This window comes from Pteropus vampyrus, unplaced genomic scaffold (assembly GCF_000151845.1).
Source record: "Pteropus vampyrus isolate Shadow unplaced genomic scaffold, Pvam_2.0 Scaffold387, whole genome shotgun sequence".
Lineage (NCBI taxonomy): Eukaryota > Metazoa > Chordata > Mammalia > Chiroptera > Pteropodidae > Pteropus > Pteropus vampyrus.
In genome coordinates, this window is record NW_011889168.1 from 1,077,842 (window position 1) to 1,097,601 (window position 19,760).

Genomic DNA, 19,760 nt, shown 5'->3' on the forward strand with positions numbered 1-19,760 from the left:
AATAAAAGAAAAATATTAGCTTGTAAAAGTGCCAGGCACAGAATTATAGGGTGTGGTGTGATAGCGACTAACTATGTAGTTCCTTTGCTCAGGAATGAGCATGAGGAGCAAAAGAGAGGGATGAAGACCATAAACTAAGGACCTACAGCTGTGGGCCAACCACAGAAGGCACAGTGCCCAATACTGACCATGTCATATGGACCCTGCAAGACATCTTGACTCCTGGCCTACACTCTCATCTGGAGACAATGCCACCACCTCCAAACTAGAAGCCCTAAGAATAATTCTAGTAGTTGATTATTCCATTCAGGAACTATGGTATGTACGGAGTCCAGCACTAAGTGCCAGGGGAAGGGCAGTGAACAGGGTCATCGAGGTCCCTGTCCTTTAGAAAGCTCATATTCTAATAGGATAGGGCGCACACAAGCACACATACACCAAGTACAGATATCTAAGTAAAGTAATTGTTAGTTGTATTATGAAAAATATTAACAAGGGGTTAAGGATAAGTGAGTGAACTATTTTAGTTAGGAGTAAGAAAGTAAGTACATCTGAGAAAGTGATGATGAGTCCTAGTTTGCCGTGAAAAGGATGATGGTGTAGACATTCCAAGCAGAGAGCAGTGCAAAGGCTTAGAGGCAGGAAAAAGCTTGATGTGTTTAAGAAACTGAGTGACAGCCAGCAAGTCCAGAGGACAGGGCTGGAGAAAAAGAAGTGATGACACTGGAAATGTAAACAGAGAGTCACATCACTCAAGGCCCTGACAGCTGCAGTAAAATGTTTGGCTCCTATTGTAAGGACAATGGTAAGCCACTAAAGGGTTTCTCAAGCCAGACATGACCTGATCTGATTTTCATCTTAAGGAATTTTTGATCAGGAGAGGGCCTAAAGATCAGGAGCTTGTTATTTCTGAGCATGCAATGCCTGAGGCCATCTTCCAATCGCACAATGCAATGGTCCTTTATTCCAGGAGTCCCCATACTCAGGCCATGGACTAATACTGCCAGTTGATTCTCATAGGAGCACTGGGGTCCCTGGTGCCAAAAAGGTTGGGGACCACTGCTTTATTCCACCTGCAATTAGGGTTAGGGGTCAGACCTCCATCTACAGAACAACTTTTCCTGCTTGGATCTCCTGCTTGACTGAGGTTCTTCCCCTAAAGCCCCATAAATTCTGTAAAGTGTTTCCAATAGACTTTGCTAGAGTGTTGAGAGAATGGGTGCTTTAGTAAAAGGACACAAAATAATAAAATAAAACCACTCCCTCATTTCTGATGGAAATTTGTTTTCTCCTCCACTGCTTGCCATTAGTCCATGCCCTGAGCTATTGTCTTTGTTCTTTACTCTGTCTCCACTTATTTTGCAAAAGGCCACGGCCATGTGTACTACTATGAACAATCACAAAGAACTATAAATTCTTACTGATCCCAGAAGGTTGGGAATTCTAAACAATAAAAATATGTCCTCTGACTGCTTCTCTCAAAAGAACATTTTGGAAAAACAAAAGAGCTTTGTTAAAACAACAAATGAGCTTTTGGGACACTTTGTGCCTCATGGTGGACTCAGGTCACTAGATATTAGTGCAATAGGCAACTTCAGGCACAAAGTTGGAAAGATCTCCCTTCTACCCTCTCCTGGGCTGACTTCCTCATTTCTTAGCCCACATCTTGACTGCATCAAGCCGAGTTTCCTATATAGCTTTCAGTCACTATTGTCTTCAGAAGCCAGAATTCTCAGCCTAAAGAGAAAGTCCCCTTTGTCCTCCATCTATGATTTAATTTATATTCTCCTGAACGCTCCATTCACTTTGTTCTCAGGCTAAGAGAAGTCTCACAATTGTACTAAGACCCTGAATTTGAATTTCCCTGTGTATCTGCTGTTTGGAAATTTGCCTAGGTTAGCCACTGGACCATCCTAGAATTCGGCTTTACCTTAGAGAAAATCTTTATTGTCCATAATTTCTTATAATATTTCTAACTACTGTCATATTTTCCCTCGATTTCTATATTCTTATCTCTTTCAAAATACACATACATGTGTAAGCATACATACACACAGACTCATATATTATCATCTTTTCTCTGATCCTCAGTAAAGTTTCCATTATCTTTTCCAATTGGATCACATTCCTAGGGAGATATTCTTCCTTTGTTGACCAGATCTGGGAGGGTGGTTCTTAGCTACATTTTTTTCTGCCTTTCTCACTCAGATGCACCCCTCCCCGCATGCCCCAGATCCTTCAATGCCACGATTTACAAGACAATGTGACTGACTGACTTTCTAGGCTTTTGCCCCTCTGTTCTCACCTATAAACTTTTTTAATATGCAAATACATGAGATTTATTAGAAAGACAAAATTTGACTACGAAGTAATATGGAAATGGAAAGAAATGCCAATTTCTAATAAAAAATACATAATATTTAGAAAGCATTAGGGAAGAAATTGTTCTTTTTGGTCTTTGAACAATCTTGAGGGGAAAACAGACTATTGCTAGCAGAATATGGCTTACCTGAATGTATTATAATCCACCATCTTAGTGAACGCAGGATCAGCATCCCTAAATACCTGTTTGATCTCTCTGGATTTTGATTTTTCATCTTTCAGCTTTTGTAGAGCAAGTTCAAGGTTGCTGAAAGGAAACTAGAAGAGGGGAGAGATAGTAAAGATATTTAAACATGCCTGAGATATAGGGTGTCCAATTTTTCTGATGGCTAGGAAAAAGATTTCACATTAGGAACCTAAAGTTAGCTGGCCATGTCTTTCCATAGAAATCAACACAGAGAAGACAGGACTAAATTTGTTTTCAGTTAAGGCTTCAGGACGAGTAACATTAGCATAGGCCCAGATCTAAGAGAAATGAACTTAAGGGACAGCAGGCCACAGGAATCAGAAAACAATGCCTGCTTCCCCTTTAGCAGCTTCTTCCCTTTAACTCTTAGACATTGGTCCAGTATGTTGGGAGACCCTAATGGAGAGAATGGGTATTCAAAATTGGATGAGCGGACCCCCATTTTCTCCAGATCTTTAGAGTGGGCTCCCAGAACTGTTGGCCACCAGGCAATACACTGAGCAGAGCAAGGCTGGGTGTCAAAGCTTCACACACACTGCAATCCCCTTACATCTACTCTCCAGACAGTCCCCAGTTCCTGTTTCCTACTCTGTGCTTTGGTTTTTGACTCTATAAGAATACTCTTTATACAATCCAGTAAAGCATAAGGTTGTAAATAATTACAGCGAGAAGCTAAAAAATGAGAAGACTAAATAAGAAAATTAGAACTCTGATGGCAATTTAGCATAAAGCTCTCTCTCTTCCACCAGGAGATTTGGCACCTAATGTAAACCCCCATTCCTTTCCTTTTTCATATTTCCTTTCATCTATTTCCATGATAGGATCTATTAGTTCTTTTGAAAAGATTCCTCAGAGTATAATAATCTTTCTCTGCTTAGAATCTCATTGTTAAGGGCAGTTTTAAAATTATGCAATTTTTCACTTGGAATGTTGAGACCAGGTAATGCCCTAGCTTTTTATCTTCTAAAACTAGAAAAGTCCTTTATATCTTAAAAAAATACATATTCATTATTGTATGTCAACTGTAATTGAAAAATAAAACAAAATAAAATGTATATACATCCATGTGCTATATACAGTTGACCCTTGAACAACATGGGTTTGAACTGCATGGCTCTACTTATATGTGAATTTTTTTCAATAAATACTGCAAATGTATTTTTTCTTCCTTATAATTTACTTAATATTTTCTTTTCTCTAGCTTACTATATTGTAAGACTATAGTATATAATAAATATAACATACAAAATATCTGTTTATTTATGTTATGGATCAGTAAGGTTTCCAGTTAGCAGCAAGCTGTTTGTAGTTAAGTTTTTGGGGAGTCAAGAGTTATATTCAGATTTTTTATTGTGTGGGGGGTTGGCAGCCCTAACCATCATGTTGTTCAAGGGTCAACTGTATTTTACATTAAGGTATAGATCTGCCCTGTATTAGCTATTGTAAATTGCGCACTGACTGAGCTTGTTATGAGCCACACAGAGCTAAAGCACTTCACACACATTATCCCATCTAATATTCATAGCAAGTTTATGAAAGAGGCATTGTTGTTACCCCCATTTCAAAGATGAGGAAAGTGAAGCTCCGGGAAATTACATGTCTAAGTTTTCTCAACTTCTAAGTGTGGAGTCAGGTTTCCCTGTTAAGCCTGCTGGTCTCCAGAAATCTAACTACCTTATTATTGAGCTTCTCACCTGAATTCAGCGCTTTTCAAGAGATACTGGTTCATGATTTTACAATAACCCAAATTTCTAATACTTCAAATGGAGAGATAATGTGGCAGCCCTGCAGGCCTACCATCAGAGAGACTGTGCAGAGAAGAGCATTGTTAGCTGACATACCCCAGGTGCTATAACTTCAGGATCTGTGCAGTGTTCTTACCAAGGCCACACTCTCCCTGGGCTGTTCCCCCCAATGACAACATGGTGAGGGCACCAGAGGTGGGCCATTCTATCTGACACAGAACTTCTCTGATGGCAGTCTTTACTCTGGGCTCCCCGCTGGCCTGGCCAAAACTTTGTCAGAACTGTGCCACATTTGAGGCTCTTCCTACCCTGTCCTCCTTCCTTCCCTCTCCTCCTTAGGGCTCAGACCTTCACATCTGCCTCCTTACCTACTCCTGCTCTCTCTGCCTTTATCTTTCATACGCATTTCTTCCAATACATCTCTTACATATCTAATTTTGTCTTGGCATATGCTTCGCAGAAGACCAAATTGACATGGATGATGTGACATACACAGAAAGACTGATCTTAGCAACTTACCCCTGAGCATTTTATATATAATTAATACCGTGTGTGTGTGTATATATAATTAGCTCATAAATATTATTTCTTACGGGCAGTTTTTTAAATTTTTCTAGATAGATTTTTCGATATTAGGCAATGACTCTCAAATATACGTTGTTTATATACCAAGTTATTCCACACTTAAAATCAAGATTTTATCAACACGTTATTTTTACTAAACAGCACTGCCATAATACTTTTAGTAACCGTACCCATCTGCCATCTTATTTCAAATAAAAGAAAATTCTGAGCTTACTGTTGCCCATTTGTCCTTGAAATCTTATTTAGGCCTCAGGTGGCTCCTGTTATGGAAAGTTGCAACCCCAGCAACTTTTGCATTCCCTTGGGGTTTCTGTTTGTCAGGTCTTAGCCTTCCTTGTAAGCCTGTGCCAATTAACTGGGACAGCACAGTGTGTGGCACCAGATTTTCTTCCTTTCCTATAGTTGATGAATTTCTTTCTGAAAACATTGTTTGCGTCAGCAGAAAACCCAGGAAACTTGATTCAACTCTGGGCCTGCTTCCTGTGCCTGGCATCTGTGGTGCTAGGCAGCAAAGGACCCAGAGTGTAAACAGAGTAGACCGGGACCTGGCCTCTGTGACAGGACCTTTAGCCAAGTCACACGGATCCATTATTCATGCCCACATGTGTGAATGAACAATGTAAAATGGGTAGCAAGATGAAGAAGAAAAGGCCTAGAGAAAGAAAAACACGGATTGCAAAGTGCTGAGAGGCAAGTGAAAGATTATACAAAGTAAGCTCACCTTCTCTGAATTCTTCTCCATGAATTTTAAAGTGTACTCATCAGCATTGAGCAAAAGAAACAGGTAGCCATTCACATTCACTGTGGCTCCAATATACAGCTCCTCAACCTTCATATATTCTGATAGTTCACTTTTAAAGACTTCTTGTCCAGGTTTCTTAACACGCATTCTTTTTAAGAATTGCCCACCAGCATTCCCTATAGAAAAAGAGAAAAGTTGGTAAGTAGCCTTTATTCTTAACAGAACCATACAACTTGCCTTTAGAGTTACTTCAACTCAAACACAAACCATACAACTTAACTGTGAACTCATATTGCCTATTATTCTCAGACTGAAGGGAAGAATGAGACAGCGGGTTAAGAAATTAGATTTCCTAGGTGAATGTGTAAAGAGAAAAGTGATATGGCATTCCAACCTTTTCTTTCCTCTCTCTACTCCATTCCCAGTCCAAACACTTCAATAAACACTTCGCAATTTCCTGCTATATGCCCAGCAGCATACTGGGAACTGGGACATCAGGAAGGTAATCATCTGTGAATATTTTTGAACACGACTAGGTACTTGAATTTATTTCCACCCATTTGTCCAAGATGATATCTTACACTTACTCTGACATGCAGATTAAGTGTAAAATGCTCCGCTTCTGGAAAGGAGCTTACTTCATTGTTTAAGGATAACAATGGGAGTCCCCTTAATTATTTTTTTCTATAGGCAAAATATCTTTGCTTCTTTTAGTAATGCCTCATATTTCTTGCTTTCCAGAATTCTCACCATTTCATTTCCTCTCTTCTGGGCATTATCTGGTTTTTGACCTTTTGGAAATCAGCAAGCAGAGTTGAACATGGGGACAATGGTATCTTCTAATTGATAGTGAACTGAAATCTTCAGACCTATGACTACGACCTGAGACTAGATGAGCTTGTAGAGTCAGCTTCATCACACTCCTCCTACCATATTCAGAAACCACAGGTGATGAAAAGACTAGGCTTTGGAGCCAAATACAGCTGGAGTCCATCTTGGCTCTGTCACTTGCTTACTCAATGATCTTTAGGAGTTATTTAATCTCTCTGAACCTCTCTGAATTCTCGCTTATAAAATAGGAAAATTTGTGGGTGCTATGAAAATGTATTTCTCAGGTTGGCTACTGATGGGGAACATAGGAGACGTAAGGTTCCAGATGCAATGTTCTTAAATCTATCCTCAGAGTTTGTGCTGAAGGCATGTTTCCCATAGGTTGCTGCCAGTAAATGACTAAATAACGTAAAGATATGAAGGCAGGTCCATTTCCGCAAGATAGGGGTTCCTCCAACTAGTGGCTTTGGCTCTAGGACTCCCCGTTGGCCTTACTGAAACTTTCTCAGAATTTCACTGCAGTCTAAAACCTCCTCCTTTCATTCTTCCCTCTGTCCTTCGCAGGAATCAGACATGCAATGCAGTCTGATGGCTATTCTGGTTGTCTTGTAGCTCCTTCCACAATTTCCTTCACCAGCATTTCCCCTAATAAATCTCTTGTACTTTAAATCCTCATCTTAGGGTTTTCCTCTTATAAATTTCTTGTAAGGACAATAGTAATTACTCAATCATGGCTGCTATTATTACTGGTAAGCATGTAGTTGACTACCAGCACCCTTTCAGTTTTAATATGCTGTAATTGGCTTGGCCATATCTTCCCCATTCTAGATGTATAGAGTTGAGTTTTTGATCTCTAAGAGCATGACTTTATATTCATCTCTATTTGTTTCATATTTTAAGATTTGAGCCATTATTCAAATCACTGTGGAGCCTGACTTAATTATACAAATGATTCATTATTCACTGGTGTGTTGAGTGGCTCATACCAGTTCATCATGGCTGACTGTTCAATTTTCAGAGATTTTGCTAGGCAGTGGTTAAACTTTAGTTGCTTGAAACTGAAAATGGCCATCGCTAGGGTATTTACACCACAGAAATGGGCAAATGGTACAAATTTTAGGGCCTTTAAAATTTTTCATAGGGCCTGTTAACCAGCATGCCACTGATTATTCTTCCCAAACATGTGTCTTCAGCACAGGTAAAAGTTTTAAACATGTTGGGACAAGAACAGAGCTCTGAAATTCCATAATTGGGTAAGTCAAAATCAATGGCTTGCCTCGGCAAGGGCCATAATATCAGTACACTGTGGAGAGGCATTCCATGGGCCTGGGTGCCAGAACCTTGGCAACAGCCTCAACAGACAGAAAAACCAAAGGAAGATGGACTCTGAAGATTAAATTTGTTAATCTGGGATTCTTGTCTTATAGTTAAGCAAGTCTTGTAAGTGGTACTATGAAGAATACAGATTCCCTCTTGCTGGATGTGAGTGGAATGGGCGGTAGCCAGCTCATGATTTTGAAGCCCTTGGATTCCACAGAGGTGCCTCAGAAGCCGCAGAGGAAGGGAGGATAATGTCCAAAAGGAGGCATACCAAGTTCTCCAGTCCTGATCCAACCAAAACTGTTGCTTTTTTTTTTTTTCATTTTATATGTCTGGGTTCCCATTTAGAGATCTTTATAAAATAAACTTTAATGGTTAAAAAAAATGAAAGCCGCAATCTTAGATTGCCTAGGCTATAAAATTAGATTATACTCCCTAATTTTCAAAATGAAGAGACAGTTAATTGTTCTAAGGAAATTGCTATGAAAGGATGTCTCTTACCTGAATTCCTCTCTATGGGTTCAAACACTGAAATTGTGTCATCACTGAGAAAATATGAAATAATAAACAGCCTGTCCACATCTGCACATTTGTGTGTGATTAGTTTCGCAAAAAAACGGAGTATGTTGCTTATGTTGCCATAGCTAAATGAAACAGAAATGAGGGTTACAGCATTATACAAGTAATCTTCCATACATTATGTATGTAAAATAAAACCTGCAAAACGTGCGCCATGGATTTTTTAAATTGAGTTATAAATGACATATAACATTATATTAGTTTCAGGTGTACATGATTCAATATCTGTATATATTGTGCAGTGATCATCACAATAAGTCTAGTTAACATCTGTCACCATACATAGTTGCAAGATTTTTTTAATTAATTTATTTTTATGGTGACATTGGTTAACGAAATCCGATAAGTTTCAGCTGTACATTTTAACAGTAAGGCATATATATATTTACACTGTATGTTCACCTCCCATACTTAGACTTAATTTTTTTCTAGTTATGAGAACTTTTAAGATCTACTCTCTTAGCAACTTTCAAATATATAATATAGTAGTATTAACTATAGTCACCATGCTACACATTATATTCCCATGACTTATTTTATAAGTGGAAGTTTGTACTTTTGACCACCTTTGCCCATATCACCCATCCCCTATCCCCCAAGTGTGTTATAGTTTTAAGAGAATAGGATAAACTCTCTGAAGTTGAAAATGTTCAACCATATTCTTACTAAGGCTATAAATCTATATGCAGAGGAATTTTCTCAATGTATTAAAGCATCACTTGTTCTTTAGATGTCCAGGGTACGCTGGGAAAATGTACCCAAAACATGTCATAAACATACTATGCAAACCAGCTGCATTAAACGGTAGTTGCCTACTCACAAAGCTTGTTCCCTACTCACAACAATCGTGTCAGCAAGAAGAACAGCACCTGGCCTTCATTTCCTGAGCATGAGCATGCCAGCAGGTGTGCTTCACAGGTGCCTGGGGCCACTTCTCTATTTCACCTCCTACTTTCTCATGCCCATTTCTATTCTTTCTTCTAGCCCCACATCTTCTCCTTCCTTGAGCCAATCCCTCAGTTCCCAAGTATCCCCAAACTCACTTCAATGGAAAAATCACATTTTCCCTGTCAACTGTTATATTAAATATTATTTCACTTATCACTTATATTGTAAGTAGCCATTACAAGTCTGTTTTCTGGGGGCTAGGACTGCATCTTACTAACTGTTGTCTAATATAACACTTTTTACATTGTAAGTACTCAATTAATGTTTGTAGAAAGTTGTTATAAGATCATATAAATTGGAATTTGCACTTACAATTCTATGCATGAATAGAAGAGTCTAGTAGGCTGAAAACGAGATTGAAGTCTAGAATCAAAAGTTCCCAAAGCTGATTGCCTTGTCATTGAAGAAATTAATTTATGGTCTTTCAGCAGAAGCATATCTATAAATATCAGTTAGTGAAATGTAGACTACTTAACAAATCCTAAACCCTCTCGGAGGTCTTTGATAATCAAAATCATTACTCCAAGGAGGCAGAGAGTAAAATAAACCATGTACTCTGTCACTTCTCTGTCATAACTCTAAGCAGTGAAGTCGTCACTTTCGAATTTTCCTGTTTGAATTTTTCTGTTTAAAAAAAAAATAGAAAAGCAAAAACAAAAACATTTCCGATTTGCAGAAACAAAAAGTGCTTTCCTCTGCCCCTTTCTCAGATTGTCCAAGGGTGCAGGACTGAAAAAACATGGTGCCACAATTCCCAGTTTGAGGCCTCATATGAGATGAAAACCAGCAATTTGGAAGGGTAGCCCCAGGGCAGACTGGGCAAAACAGCTAGATCTCCATAGCTGTTTTCTTAGTTCCTAGTTTCCCGGACTTTAGACAGACCTCACATGGTACATGGGGGAAGCTATACCTTGTCAATCTTCTTCTCTAGTACATAATTAGATTTATAAGTAACAAACAGATTTGGTAACCCTCTCTAATAAAATACCCATAACTTTTACGGATGCCTGAAATATCATTGAAACAACTGAATGAGGTCAAATGTCAGGTCAAATGAATGCTATTGTAAATATAGCTTCTTAGCACTTACATAAATTTATAAGTATATATGGTAAGTGTGGATTTTTCATTTTTAATGTGTCAATTTTTCACCTAATTCTAGTGTTCTAGAGAGCTCATCAATCAAGAATATAATCTACTCAAACAAAATGTTTAGACCAGCAGTTCACAAACTTTACTGTGTATAAGTCACCTGGAGAGCTTGCTAAATATACAGAATCCAAAGTCCCACCCTCAGAGATATGGACTCACTAGTTAGCTTCATCTCAAGAAACCTGTATTTTTAATAAGCTCCCCAAGGAATTCTAATGAAGTGGTCCCAGAGTACACTTTGAAAAACACTTGCAAGTATCCTCAGATATTTTCTTGACTATTAAGCTAATTTATCAAACTTCTCTAAACACTATCACAATACTCCCAGCACTCTAAAAACTTTAGTATTTCCACTGCTTCCTAGTGTATCACCACCTATTCTGCTCAATCTGGCTTTCTGGGACATTGAGCCTCAAAGTTCAAAAACACACACGTAACAGCTATTTGTTGTGACCACCTATAACATATTCTTCTATTCAAGTCACATAAGCCATTTCATTTACTGCTCCATTCTGTGCTCGTTTCTGCTTCCAGGTCTTCGCTTGGTGTCATCCCAGAGCACACCCTCATTCTTTCTTATGCCTGCCCAGAGTACTGTCCATCCATTTGGGCCCAATCAGTAGAGCTCTCCTTGACCATGGCTGCCCTCCCAGCTGACCATCTACTCACACCTCCTACACAGATCATAATCTGTGGTACCCAATTTAGCACTGTATAGACTTGTAATCTTGGCTGATTTTTTTAAATGTATTTATTCCTATTGTCCCAAAACAACTGATAAATTCCTAGGTCCAGTAGCTATGTCTTAACTTTTTCTACACACAGCCTGGAGTTATCTATCATCACTGCCTTGACTTCTTCTCTCATTTTCTCTTAAATACATTTCCATCAGGTTTGTTCTACCTAAACCGCTCTTGTCAAGGTCCACAAAGATCTCCCCAATATCAATGGTTCATTTTTGTGTCCAACTTGACCAATCAGCAGCAATTGGTACAAATGATTGCTCCTTCTGTGACACTCTTGCTTCACTTGGATTCCAGGATCCTGTATTCTCTTGGTTTTGCTCCTACCTCCTTGTTTGCTATTTTTCAGTCTCCTTTGCTGGTTCTTACTCTTAATTTGGGGTGTCCTGGGGATAACAAGGAATAACTTTGTTATCTACTTCTCTATGTATGTTCCCTCCCGTGGTGATTTCTTCTAGTATCAAGGCTTTAAATATCATCCACACGTTGATGACTTCCAAATTTCTATCTCTAGCACAGACCTCTCTCCCAAACTCCAAAGTCATATATCCAACTGGTTATTCAGCATCTCCACTTGATATCTAATAGATATTGCAAATTTAACTTGTTTCGAAACTGAACTTGTGCTTTTGCCCCAAACCTACTCTACTGAAAGTCTTTTTCATCTCAATAGATAGCAATTCCATCTTTCTAGGTGCCCAGGCCAAAACCTTGGGAGTCATCCTTAACTTCTCTCTTTTTCACACTTCATACCCAGTCAGGAAATACTATTGGTTTGACCTTCAAAATATTTCCAGAATCTGCTATTTCTCATCACTTCTATGGCACCTACCCAGATCCATAGCAACTTTTCTCTTGGGACTAGTGCAGTAGCCTCTTGCCTGGTCTTTACTTCTACCATTGCCCTTCTACATTTTACTCTCAACAAGGCATTTGGAAAGATTCTTTTAATATGTAAATCAGATCTAGTCACTCCACTGTTCAGATCTCCCAAAGGCTCCCTTTATCACTCAAAGTCAAAAGAATCCTTATAACAGTCTACAAGGCCCTATGTTATGTGATCCACCATTACCTTTATTTGTCTACTCTGACCTTTAATCATCTACTCTACTGGTATCAGCCTCCTGGCTGTTGCTTGGATGTCCCAAGCCTGCTCCTTGCTCAGGATCTTTGCACTGACTGTTCCTTCTACTTAGAACATATTTCCTCAGTAAGGTACATCCAGACCACACTATTTAAAATTGAAACCATGGGTGCCCCTCAACACCATACTCTCAGTTCCCCTTTATTCTTTTCATAGCAACTTATTACATTCTTTATTTTTTCCATGGTACTTAATATTTCCCATATACTACAGAATAGACTTACATATTATCTTTATTGTTTATTTTCTACCTCCCTATGCTAGAATGTAAGTTCTATAAGGGTAGGGCTTTTTGTTCTGTTTTGTTCACTGATGTGTCCCAAGCCCCTAGATCAGTGTTTGGCATATAGCCAATACTCAGTAAATATCTGTTGACTAAAAAAATGAATTGCTCACCTAGGGCTACATACCTACTGAAAACCTCAAAAACAGCTAGCGTTATATACGTCTGTGGTTGGGAGAGACCTAAAGGCTTATTTTTACTGAGGGAAAAAATTTTAAAGAGGAAAAAAATGACTGATAGAGACAGCAGATAGACAATATCTGAAACAAGTCACAGATTAAGATTAAACCATGAATTTTTGGAAGCTATGTGGTTATGAATAGCAAAAGTCTGGGATAATAGCCTTTCTGGTGGAAAGTCCATCTGTCTCTTCTACCCAGCATTAACAACTGGAAGGATGAATGTTTATTCTATTTACTCATTTATTCACTCATTTCTTCCCTTATGGGACAAATATTTATTCAGCCCCAAGTATGTAACCAACACTACTCTAACTCTGAGGGAAGCAACAAAGCCAGTCCTTGACCTCAAGGAGGGAGACCACAATTACCTACACAAGTAATTGCCACACACTGTGGTAAATACAGGTTCTGTGGCAAGAAAGGTGAACTCCAGAAGTCAGACTTCCCTGGATGCAAATTCTAGTTCAACTAAAAATTAGCTGTGTGAGCATTGGCAAATTGTATAGACTCTCTGAGCCTCAGTTTCCTTGTGTGAAGGATGGGCACAATAATATTATCTACTTTATGAGATTGTTTTTAGGATTAAAAGAGATCGAGTACTATAAAGTAGTTAGCATGTCATAACCACAAATTGATTTTTATTAGTAGTAATATTATCATTATAGGCATGATTATTAGAGCATGGTGGGCACACAGAGCACAAAATAACTAATTCACTCTGGTGCAGCAAGAAAAACATTATTCTGGTTCTCCCAAATCAGACTGGACAATCTGCCCATCAGGCCACCACAGTGAATTTTTACCCAGACAATAAGGGTCTTCATTCCATAAAAAACCTTATATGCTTTAATTTGAAACTATTTCTTCCAACAACTCATAGTGGATCACCATTAACCTCATACAACAATTAGCACCAAGTAAAATTTTAATAGCAATACATATTACCAACATATGTCATATATAATTGCACATCTCAATTCACAGTTTATTTATTTGCATTAAGAAACTGTTTTGTATGCTTTGTGAGATCATCCTCTTTAGGTTCTCACAATTTTAAAACTTTGGGTTATTCAAATTCATGTATAAGTCTCCAGCTGAATGTGCCAGGTACTATGGAAAAAAGGTCACTCTGTGGAAGGAGCTTAAGGGAAGTGTATTCCTGACACAAAATGAGTAGTGGACAGAAAGAAACAATTAAAGACGTCTCTTCCTGTATCACCATCCTCTCTCTACCCACAACAGCATGACAAGAACGTGGAATGCTGTCTACAGTCAGTGCTCTGTGGGCAAGTTGACGCAGTGTAGACAGAAGGAGAGACTAATAAGACAACTACCCACAAGAAACTGTTTTCCCCGGATTCCAGAAGCAACACCCTGGATCATGTTCCATTTTGTTTACTTGTAAGAAAAATCCCTCTCCTTTTACAACAGGAACATTCTTTCTGCCCACCTCCTTTGGGTGGCTGCCCTTAAAAACAGCAGTTAGTGAAAAGTATCCATCAAAAATCCTGCCCTGGAACCTCACTGTAAACACTGCTATCTATAAGAGGATGATGGAGTATGAGTTGGTATCCCTATTATGTGATTAAAATCAGTGTTTCTCAAAGCCTGGTGCACATCAGAAATCCTGGAAGTCTGGTTAAACACAGGACCAGCCCCATCCCCAGAGTTTCTGCTCAGTAGGTCTGGGGTGTGGCACAAGAATTAGCATTTCTAATAAGTGTGGATGCCACATTTTGAATAGCATTGATTCTAAAACTGAAAAAACAATCTAAAATCCTTAAAAATAAAGGATTATTTCTTGAAAGACAAAGGACATCATGTCATAGCAAAGGCAGCCTTTTAAACATTCTATACAACTCATAATAATATATTTTCACCATATTTACAATTATAGCAAAACTATTGTTCTCTCTACTTCAAAATGTTCTACAACAGCATCTGACTCAATTAATTTTATCAAATTTAAGATGCTGTCTTTTTCTTCTCCTTCTCTTGGTCTGACTACATGTTCCCTTCATCGTTTTTCTCCATGAGTTCTCCTGACCCTTTATTTCACTCACACAGGACTTCGATGTTTAGCCTGAATCCTAGTTAAGCATATGCAACATTTTCCCACCACTTTTTCCACTGACTTCTTTTTCCAGGGACTGCTTTCCCTGCAAAAGCAAAAAGTAGCCATGGCCAGTACCTACATTCTATACATATGACTCAGTGGCAGATTTTTCCTGATATATATCAGGAATACTTTTGAAAGTCCATCTTTTGAAATTATATTCAGCCATATGAGCAATTTATGGTTACTGAACTCAATCAAACCTCTCAAATTAAAACCACATTAATTGCAACAGAAACAAACTCATAGACACAGAGAACATTTTGATAGTTGCCAGCTGGGAAGGTGGTTGACGGGATGACTGAAAAAGGTGAAGGGATTAAGCTGTACAAATTGGAAGTTATTAAAAACAGTCACAGGAATGTAAAGTACAGAACAAAGAATATAGTCAATAATATTGTAGTAACTAGGAATAGTGTCATGTGAGTACTAGACTTATCTGGGTGATCATAAGTTGTATAAATATCTAATCACTATGTTGTACACCTGAAACTAATACTGTATGTCAACTGTAATGGAAAAAACAAACCATATTAATTGCCAAGTAACATTCTGAAAAACACAAATCCCTGAAGCCTCTATGCCAAGGGTAGTCAAACTATAGACTGTGGGCCAAATACAGCCAGCCGTCTGTTTTTGTATGGCCTGTGAGCTAGGAATGGCTTTTACATTTTTAAATCATTGGAAAAAAATCAAAAGCATAATATTTTGTGATAGGTAAAATTATATGAAATTCAAATGTCAGTGTCCATAAACAACATTTTATTGGAACACAGCCACACATTTGTTTTATGGACTATCTGTGGTTGCTTCACACTATAATGGCAGAGTTGAGCAGTTGTGACAGAAGCCATACAGCATGCAAAGCCAAAAATATTTACTATCTGACCCTTTAAGAAAAAGTTTGCTGACACTTACTCTACACCATTTCCTAGGGACCACCTTGAAGAGAGAGAAAGATACATAATAAAAGCAGCGTGGCCATCCCACTGACTATAGGACTTCAGGTGCATCCAGATGACACTTATTACAATAACCACTCAATGGCAAAGATGTGTAGAAAAGGAAACCCTTGGGCACTGTTGGTGGGAATGTAAATTGCTACAGCCACTATGGAAAACAGTTTGGAGGTTCCTCGAAAAAATTAAAAATGAAACTACCATATGATCCAGCAATCCCACTTCTAAGTATTTCTGAAGGAACCGAAGCCACTGTCCCAAAGAGATATCTGCACCCCATGTTAACTGCAGCATTATTCACAATAGCCAAGACATGGAAACAACCTAAATGTCCACTGACGGATGAATGGATGAAGAAAATATGATGCCTATATAAACAATGGAATACTATTAAGCCATAAAAGATAAAGAAATCCTGACATTCATGACAACATGGATGGACCTATAGGGTATCATGCTAAGTGGAATAAGTCAGACAGAGAAACAAATACTGTATGATTCCACTTATATGTGGAATCTAAAAAAAACAAACTTATAGAAATAGAGATCAGATTGGTGGTTGCTAGAGGCAGGAAGTGGGAGATGGAGGAATTAGATGAAGGTGATCAAAAGGTACAAATTTTCAGTTATAAGATAAATAAGTTCGGAGATGCAATGTACAACATTATGGCTATAGTTCACAATACTATATTTCACATTTAAAAGTTGCTAAGAGAGTAAATCTTAAAAGTTTTCATCACAAGGGAAAAAATCATAATTATGCGAGGTGCTGGACATTAACTAATCTTATTGCGGTAATCATTTTTCTATATATATATATGTATCAAATCATCATGTTGTACATCTTAAATTTATACAATGTCAATTCTATCTCAGTAAACTCATAAAACATAAAATAAAATAATCACTTGAGTAAGAACCTATTAATACTTGCATGGTAATCAATTTCATGAAAAAGCTATAACAATATGTTCCTGGTCTTGAAATTAGATAAGCTGAAGGTCATCTAGAGCAGCAGTCCCCAACCTTTTTGGCAGCAGGGACCAGTGCTCCTATGAGAATCTAATGCCTAATGATCTGAGATGAAACTGAGACTGGGGAACTGCTGCAAATACAGATGAAGCTGAGCTCACTCGCTCACTCAACGTTTACCTCCTGCCATGTGGCCTGGTTCCTAACAGACCACGGACCAGTACCAGTCCATGGCCTGGGGCTTGGGGACCTCTAACCTTGATGTTTCGTCATGAGGACTATATTATAAGTCTCAAACACATTTGGGAAATATCAAACCAAATTCATGGTTCCTTCAAGCACCTGTCTTTTTCCATGAACTTCCTGAAGTTCCCCAGATTAGGACGAGGCATGGGCACGAGGCCTATACAAGAGCGGAGAGAATCCTCTTCAGAACCAAAGCCGGTATAAGGTGGAAATTTCCTTTCTATTTTTGGAGGAGATGGAGCCTTCCATGGAATCGAGGTAAAGTTCTCTAGAGCAAAAACAAAAGCAAATGAAACATCAATATTTTTTTTTGTCCTGATTATGGCTGTTTTGAAAGGTTTGTTATGTTTTCAGGATGAACATAGAGATCTTTGTAGACTATTTTAAACTCTTTCAAACAAAACACAGCAAAATCCTGTGAGGGTAGGTTTCAATCATGTTTACAAAAACCACAGAACTCTCTCATTAATCGTCGCTGGTTCAAAAGAAAGGGAAAAAAAAGAAACTGTCTATGTCAAATAAGTAAACATTTATCTTTTGTCATCACATCCCATTTCTGAATATTTTTTGTTCATCCCTGATTTTTCCAATGATATGAAAATTCAAACTTAGAACTTCATGCCACGGATTCTATGTTTGAACCTGTAATTTAGCCCTTTCTTCTCTTTAGTCAACACTCACTAATCCAATTCCTTTCCAAACAATACTGACTCCTGACTATTTTGCCTTAACCTTCCCTATTCACTGTCTCCTCCTCCTGTGCCCACTTTTTCAGCCCTCTCCCTTTCCTCTAACTCAACTCCAGGCCATGGCACTTCACTTTCTAGTTAAAAAACAAAAACAAAACTTTATGTCACCAACCCCTGCTCCAGGTTGCTCTTCTTACTGCCGCCCCCCAAAGAATACACTTGTACTAAAATGTGATGAAGCAAAAAAATAAAAATAAAATAAATAAATGAATGAATGAATGAATGAATGAATAAAACCCAAACCAAGCAAACAACAAAACTTTTAGAACAGCCACGGCTTACTCAAAAGGAGTGTTAAGTGGCAAATACTATCGGTTTTCTTCATTTACTTATCATCTGTAAAAAAGGAGAGATGGAGAAAGAGTTGAGGACATATTCATAATTAAGTACTCATTTGTAAGGCTGTACAATCTCTGGAAAGCAAGTGTGCTCTCCACAGCAAAGAACACACTGACCCAATAGATCCAAATCTCTTGTTTGTCCCACGAAAATGGCAAAACAGATGCCAGAATCTTTCCTGAAACAAAACAGAACCAGAACAATACAACCCATGGAATCTAATTTCTACTTCTTCCCCAAACTTGAGTATCCACAGGTGTTGCCATTGGTGACTGAAAGGAATTTCGCATAAGCAAAGATTTCCTTTTCCATTGTCAAAATTCTAATATCAGGAAGAGTACAGATTTAGTACACACCTCTATAACTGAAAAAGGTAAAAGGCTTAAGAAGTAAAAATTGGTAATTACAAAGTAGTCACAGGGATGTGAAGTACAGCATAGGGAATATAGTCAATAATATTGTAATAACTATATATAGTGCCAGGTGGGTACTAGACTGATCAAGGGGTCATTTCATAAATCATATAAATGTCTCACCACTATGCTGTTCACCTGAAACTAATATAAAATAATATTGAATGTCAACTGTAATTGAAAAATTAAAAAAGTAAATATAAAATGTGCATCAATTTGTATTCCAAGGCAACCTAATTCTTAAAATTGAGGAACTCTTTTTTTTTTTTCACTGATTCATCAAAAGGTTTAGGGTTTGATGTTATTTCTAATTCTAATTTGAAAACATTTTCAACGTTCACATTCCTTTAGAATTCCTAAGAGCCTGTGTGGGAAATACCCTCAAGCAGAATCCCCAAAGAGTATTGTTTCATCCTAACAAAAACTGTTCACAGAAGACCTACTGGCAAAGAGAACGTCATCATAAAATTCTCTCTGGCTCAATGTAAAAGGGTGGCCAGAACACAGGTAGAGAAGTGACTCATGAGCCTCTCCTATTGCTATATTTGTAGCAATTAAAGAGAAGCTTTGGTAATAAAGAAGAAAGTTCAAATCTTAGAATTAGGCAAAATTGCAGTAGACCCTATCATTGCTGTTACATGAAATACATCACCAATTAGTACTTTCATTTCAGAGAAAGGACTCTATGTGATTATTAGAAAACTGGGGAATAATCAGTTTCTTCTAACAGAACATATACACACACACACATAATTCTACACACTAATCTGAGCAGTCTAACTAAAACAAGACACATTGAATTGCAAAATAATTAAAAATGCATTCTATACTTCTCCCCAAAATTATAGATTTCATAACAGTATTTTCTCAACTAATATCATTTTTGCAAGATTTAAGTAACAAAAGAACCAATTTAGTGTTCTTCTGCACCCACAGTGCCATCTAGTGTATAAAAGCCAAGAAGTTTTCCATTCCATCACGCCTGACTGTTATAACCCCCCTACATCTTTCTGGATACTCTAACTGAAGATATCATTTCTCTGGTAACTGCTTGCATTAACAAAGCTTTGGACTTGCACCTGAGTAAGTTTCCTGTCTTTGGTTTCTATCATCCCAGTATCCTGCGTGTTTCAAGTGTTAAAA

At 38.0% G+C, this 19,760-nt stretch overlaps 1 protein-coding gene across 1 annotated transcript in view; it reads right to left on the minus strand.

The window, feature by feature from the left end:
- EFHC2 (EF-hand domain containing 2) overlaps positions 1–19,760 on the minus strand; it is a 168,477-nt gene that overhangs the window by 63,679 nt on the left and 85,038 nt on the right. The window contains exons 8-11 of the mRNA XM_011380026.2: positions 17,213–17,384; positions 8,294–8,436; positions 5,621–5,817; positions 2,510–2,640 (exon numbers count right to left, since the gene is read on the minus strand). Coding sequence (XP_011378328.2) covers positions 2,510–2,640; positions 5,621–5,817; positions 8,294–8,436; positions 17,213–17,384 — 643 coding nt within the window. The remainder of the gene's footprint in view (positions 1–2,509; positions 2,641–5,620; positions 5,818–8,293; positions 8,437–17,212; positions 17,385–19,760) is intronic.